Genomic DNA, 6962 nt, shown 5'->3' on the forward strand with positions numbered 1-6962 from the left:
TATGCTCTTGCATGGTTGACCCATGTGACACCCTGGCTGTGTGCAAGTGCAGACTTCAGGCTCAAGGTTACAGAGGAGCCTGAATCAGGCACAGCAGAGCAATGCCTGGGAGAGTCATCCCTGGCCACCCTGTGGTGATGTCCTTCTGAGCTGCTTTACGTCTGCCTGGTGCTTTTCTGTGCTGCAGTTCCTTGAAATGTGAAATGAACAGTAAAGCTGCAGAAGGTAGCACAGTTGTCCTAGTCTTAGGGTCACAGGGACATCCAGCGGGGCTGCACACCTAGCTCTGGACGGTGGGACAGCCAGAGATGGAAAGTGCACCACCTACGGGCTTTACCGCCTGTGCTGATGAACCAGCACTATAATAACAATTAAATTAGCAAGGCACATCAAGCAAGCTTCTCATTCCTTAGAGCGGACCTCAAGGACAAGCTGAATAAAGATGTATTAGACCTATCACCTTACATCTTTATTTTTCATTACTGGGTAAGAGGGAGTTCCCCGGAACTGGACTCATGCTGTCTGCATCTTAAATGTACATGGCGCTACACTCTCAGCAAGTTTTCTTGTTGGTATCATGAAATATAAGATATAATTATATTTTATAATTATGCAAAAATAGTTTGCATAAAGAAAATTTAGTTTTTTATCATGGACTGCTGTCTAGAAATTGCTAATTCTATGATTACTTGTTCCCAAGAGACAATGCCATGCACTTCAGCACACCTGTGTACTCAACATCCCAAAACAATGTCTCCACGGATGGAGGGAAAGATTAGTTCTTAAGAGGATGAAAACCATCACTTTCGTTCTCCACTGACTCCACAGTCCTCACACTGAAGCCTTGCATACTAAACACGTCATCTCTGTTTCTATGTGGGTCTCAGAACTCATTGCTTTTTCTGCTGACTGCAGGAGAAAGCTGGCTGGCTAATTCCAATTTTCACAGTCTGTCTGCATTTCAACTTGCTTTCCTCATCAGGGATGTTTCCCTGAGAAAGCTATGGGAGGATAATTGGCTAATCAAGATGGGGAACAGCATCCTAAGGGGAAGCTGGGGATTCAGAGGCCCCTCCAAAGACCCTCCTCCTCCATCCTGCCCTCCTCTTATGAAAATTCAAGCCTGTCTATAGCAAATTATGATGCTTTAGCAACTCAGGGCCTAATGCTTCAGCCTTTTGGAAAGAAAAATTCACCTTGGGAACTTTACCATTGAAAGAAAAGGAGTTTCTCTGAGAAGGATTTTATACTGCATGGGTTCTGCCTTGAATTCCCTTTAAAGAAAGTTGAGGTACTGCAAAAGACATCCCATTAAGAAACAGTCTTACACACGGGGCATTTCACAGTGCTCACAGTGAGGAGGGAGGCTGAAAGCAGAGTGTAATGGGCACTGGTCCCCAGCCTGTCACGATCATTCCAGCGGAAGACAGGAAGGGGCCAAGTCACAGTCACCAGCAACAGTGGCCCTGCCTTCCCAGGGCCGACACTGCCTCTGTGCTCAGCTACAGCAGCCACACAGCACATCTCAAGGTCTTCACACAACTGTGGACATTTCCCCTCAGGCCCCTCCTCCGTAGCTGCACATGCCCTGGGATGCCATTGCTCACCTGTGGCTCCCAGAGCTGAAGAATTTGCTGCAAGGAAGCTGGGAGCTCCAGCCAGAGGAGCTGCATTCTACCTAATTTAACCCGGTGGTCAAGTAGGTGCACAGCCTGACATTTGTTAAAGAGCAGTGAAGAAAGGACTTCATGTACGCAGCCAGGTGTGCAGAGACGGCACATACACAGAAGCAGCGTGTGTGAAGACGTGTGCACGTGTGAGCCTGTCTGTGTCCACAGGCACATTGCCAGGCTCTTTCCCAGGGGATCCTCATTCTGTCTACAGGGAGTTACAACACATATCAAAAGGATGTATGTGTGTACATGCACACGTGTGTACTACACACACATATATTTAAAGGTTCATTCTTTTTAGTGTATTGGAGTATGAAAATGAACCATAATTTACTAAGGACTATGTATCTATTTGATATATATTTCTCAAATTACAAAAATGCAGAAAGGTATTATAGCATGAATAAAATTTGCCGAAGAAATATTTACAACCACTAAGAAATAACTTTCTTCACTTTAAGATAACAAGGGGACTTTTATGTAATAAATGTGGACTTAGACTGTTACAATGTATTTAAAAAATAAAATTCTTCCTGGAAAAGATCAGCTTATGATAGATCAACAGTATGACAAATAGAATTTTGAGTAATTAAATATGAACTTCATGTAATCTGAAATGAATCCCTCAGTCTTCTCTGTTCATATAAGCAGACGGTGACCAAAAGGACATGATCTTAATAAGAAAAAAAAAACAACAGAGTTTGATTATAGATCCATCACTACATAAAATAATTTAGTAAGGCCAGTTTCTAATTAGTACAATGAGGGAAAACAGTTTCTGTCCCGTCTTACAAAACCTGTATATAGATGGAGGACGATGACAACATCATCACAGGTGCCCACTGGAAATGGACACCACACAGTTGGTGCTGTTCTTGCTGTATACAACCCCAATGCTGGATGATCCTTGAAATCAAAATAAATACTTAATTCCCAAGTTACAAATAATAGTTCTTCCATAATTTGTGGGATCTTATTGTAATAATCTAGTGGTATATAAAAATTTATATAGGTATATAAAAATTTATCTAAGAACAAAATCTATCAATAGACTATGCATTCCACTTTATAACAGAGGCGGAAAATAGTACCTTTTTAGTATGAATAGTCTGAGTGTTTTTGTCTATACATGAAGCTGATGTCAGTGTGAGCTTTGTCCTTGTGGCCCTGGCATGAGGCCCTGACTCCTGGGTCAGACACGCACCTGCTCTGCCAGGATGGATGGGCAGTCATGCTTGGCGCTGCCTGTGGAGCGCTGTGAGGGGCTTTCCTTTTAACCTTGGGTTGCTGTCTGTGCTTCTATTTGCTAGGAAAGAAGGACAGTCAACCTCAGACAAACCTGCTGCTGGCTCAGGGACACAGGGTCACCATGACTATTAGCCAAGGAGTAGGGAAGACCAACTTTAAAATGATGACCTAGAGCCTTCAAAAAGGTGATAGACTCAAAAAGGGACACTCTGCAGCTTTTCAGAAATGTATAATTTCTGCTACAGCCATCCAAGGGGTGATAGATGCAATCTTGCGTGCACTGTGTGGGGTGCACACACTTTGCACAGCTCACATCAGAAGTGTCATCCTCATGGCAGACACCTTCCTGGGACTCTGGGGGCTCCATGGGAGGCTTCTCTTTGATGGAAAGGCTTTGGGAGACAGTGTCCATAATCAGGTTTTGGAAGTGATTAATTCTTAGGAGGAATACTTTTTTTTAAGTTAGAAATCAACCAAGGCTTTGGTGGCCCTCCAGAGAAACTGCTGCTGTTGAAACCACAGGAAGGGGCCCTCACCAGAGGAGCAGCTGACCCTCACTGGCTCCCAGGGACTTACATGCACAGGTGAGGCCCTCTTGAGAGGGAGGGGTTACTGACCTGCTGCCCAGACACTTAGGGAACCGAGGCATATGTCCCACGACAGGGCAGACAGCCTCATCTCAGACACTTACCGCGGCTGTCACCTAATTCCTTTTAAATTCACAGAATAGATGATTACAGAAGTTGTCTGTTTAACTGGAGAGCCAGATTAAGAACCTGAATTCTGAAGCCAAGCAGCTAACACAGACTATTTGCCCTTGTCTGTGTCCCATGATCCCTTCACGAGTCTCTGAGTTCTGGGACCACTTCCTCATGTGCTCCTGATGCAACGTCCACTACACCCCAAGTGGAGTCACCATGCCAGGCCCAGTCGGTAACTGAAATTCCAGGACTCACACTGTAATTATGCAAGTGTCTGTCTGATGGTACCATCATCCCTCTGTTTATGCTCAGCAAAATGTCATTAGTTATGATTTTCCATCTGGTCTTTGAAAACAATCACAGTAGAACCTCCTCAGGTGACCAGCTCCCTACACCGACAACCTCTTTAGGGCGACCTAAACTTCACAGACTGGACATGCAGCATATGTGCGTGTCCATGCGGTCGGCCCAGGTCCTCATGCTGACCAGTGGGTTGCAGTTCCCTGGGTGTTCACTTACAGAGATTCTGCTGTATTAGGATTTAGGAATGATAATTGATGCCTCCACAGGGAATCAGAAACAAACAACTCACATCTCCAATCTAAGAGGGCTGTACCCACGGCCTGAAACAATTATCTTTTGGATTTATAAATTAGCTCTCTTGAACTTCAGAGTCTTAAAGAGCTTTTGAGCCGTAGGGTGGAGTAAGGAAACAATATTCCCTCCACTTCTCCATGTTTGGGGATTTCTGTGAGGAACCCCCCAAGCCAATGAAGACCGTATCCAGGCTCTTTGGCAAATTCTCAGTTCTTTTGAGAAAATACATGACTTTTATGAAAGTATTAGTTTTAAAGTCATATTTTTAAGTCTGATACTAACAGAAAACTAGACATAAAAGCCAAACAATCTTGTACATTTTGCCTAGAATATCCCGCCCCAGGCACAGCATCCTCTGCTGTGTGTCTCTGACAGAAACATGGTCCTCAAACACAGAAACAGATCTCGGGGTGGTCATCTCATGTCAGTGTATTCCTTTTCATCCTTATTTTGTGGTAGTCATAAAGCAAAGGTGTGGCAATCTACAGACAAAATCCACTTTACCAGGGATGCACCTGTCATTAGGCCAGACTTCCAGCTCCCCAAAAGACGTGTGAGCAACACATCCCAACAGCAGCACTCTGGCTAATAAGAGGGCCTCACGGCCAGAGCACTCACGCAATGTGCAGGTCTGCTGGCTCCACATCTGTGCTACGTGTCACTGAGACAGTCCCATACCCAAACCATGGAAATCTCAGCACAGTGCTACGACAACCAACCTGAATAAAAACTTGATTGAAATGAAACCTAAATCTGGCATATAACCTAAAGGAATTCCTGAAAACAAAGGCCAAAGCCACATAAACAGGTCAGTTTCTCAGTGCTGGCCAAGCCAACTCACGCCTGAGACAGCCGTCCGACTGTCACCAGTGTTAGCACCAGGCTGTTCACACTGAAAGGCTGACCCAGACCACAGTGCACACTGAAAACATCTTAACGATTACCATTCTCCTCCTCCTCCTCGTCCTCCTCCTCCTCCTCGTCCTCCTCCTCGTCCTCCACGTCCTCGCCGTCCTCCTCCTCCTCGTCCTCCTCCTCCTCCTCCTCCTCGACCTCCTCCTCGTCCTCTCGGTCCACCTCCTCCTCCTCGTCGTCAGCGGCCTCCTCGTTGTCCTCAGAGTACTCCTCCTCGTCCTCGTCCTCCTCCTCCTCCTCCTCCTTCTCGTCCATGTCCTCGGTGGCCTCGCTGTCGTAGCAGTCGTCCACCGAGGCGCTGTCTGCCTTCACCGCAAACGGTTTCCGCTTGGCAGCAGGTTCTTGGGGCTGTTTGTCTTGTGTTTTCCTTTTTTTTGCCAAGGGACAACCATATACACTAAAAAAAAAAGAAGAAGAAGAAAAGAAAAAAAGACAGGGAGAAAGAGAGAGCGGGATGGGGAGAGAGGGAGAGAGAGCTGTGTTACTACTGTGGGGGTCAGAACAACAGCGTCCTTGATCTAGATGTTGAAGGTTTAGCATGAACATCTTCAGGGCAGACCAAGGGGCACAGACACACACACGGTCTCGCTCATATGCCAGAACATGTTAATGAAATGACACACGGCAGAGAAACTCGGTTTGCGTCTGCCTAGTTACCATCAAGATTTAGTCAAGCTTCTTCTTAGTTCCTTATTATTATAATTCCGAACAACATGGAGATCCGAATAAAATTTATGAGATTGGCATTTACAAAACAGTTGAATAATACGCCTAACAGGCAACTGAAAATACAAATTTAATTAAGCATTTTGCCAAATATAAAACATACATTTAAAACAACATTTATTTTATGTATGCTGTATTAACGTATGTACATTATGCATACATTGTGAGTATTTGGAATATATTGGATTTGTACATTCTGTAGATAAACTCGTATCTTTAGAAAAGATAACTCCCCAAGTAAGAGGAACCACACGTGCTTGGTCAGGTTGCTAGGGAAGCACCTGTGCAAGCTAGAGTTGAGCAGAACATCGTGGATCTCTGGCACTGTCTGTCCCATCCCTCGTTTTCCAGAAAACAATTTCCTTGTTACTGATAATCTCCACTAAACCATGGTGAAAAAGGTCCAAACCTAAGTAAGACCCACACAGCAGAGGCTCACAGTCTGTCCTTAAAGAAGGGCAATTTCCCAAAGCTACATAGTTAATTTAGGCTTTTTTCTTTCTGGAAATACTACATATACTGAAAGAGACAGGAGGGAATAGACATAAGGGTGAACCCCACATGGGCAGACTGCGTTCGTCCCCAGGGAGCTGTGTGAGCCCCTCATTTCCCTGGGGCATTCCTGCAGGCCTTGGCTAGTGTGGTTTTGCACCCAGGCCTGGTAAAATGATCATCCAGTCAGGAACCTATCTAGTATCTATTGGGGAGATGCCTCTGTGCTGGGCCCTGTGCTATCCTGGAAGTTCTGGGCGAGGAAAGGTCTTCTCTCCTGGGTTCCATGAGATAAGGGAGCTTTTGGGCAGGTCAGTAACACCATCCTGGCATGTCAGATACTCAACAAATACCATTGGGTGAGCAGATGATACGATAAACACCATGACACAAACGTGCAGAGGGGGCGTCATGTAGAAGGGGGGTCACAGGTGCCAGCAGGGGCTCCAGGAAGAGCTGACGCCAGGGGTGAGCTTTCAAGGACATGTGAGTGGCCTCTGTCATCCCATTGCTGTTCAAGCCAAATAGAATTTGCAGAAGAAGCCAAGTAAGAGGACAATAAGTTCAGAAAATGAAATCAAACACAACCCCCAGAAATTGGAGGGAAGAG

At 45.4% G+C, this 6962-nt stretch overlaps 1 protein-coding gene across 4 annotated transcripts in view; it reads right to left on the reverse strand.

Moving 5' to 3' along the window:
• Nucleotides 1-6962, reverse strand: part of MYT1L (myelin transcription factor 1 like) — a 167731-nt gene that overhangs the window by 117413 nt on the left and 43356 nt on the right. For all 4 annotated transcript variants that reach the window (XM_023518421.1, XM_023518420.1, XM_012810590.1 and 1 more), the window contains exon 4: nt 5164-5531. In XM_023518421.1, the coding sequence (XP_023374189.1) occupies nt 5164-5531 (368 nt within the window). The remainder of the gene's footprint in view (nt 1-5163; nt 5532-6962) is intronic.

Source organism: Otolemur garnettii, unplaced genomic scaffold (genome assembly GCF_000181295.1).
Source record: "Otolemur garnettii isolate 467f Iridium unplaced genomic scaffold, OtoGar3 scaffold00139, whole genome shotgun sequence".
NCBI classification, from domain to species: domain Eukaryota; kingdom Metazoa; phylum Chordata; class Mammalia; order Primates; family Galagidae; genus Otolemur; species Otolemur garnettii.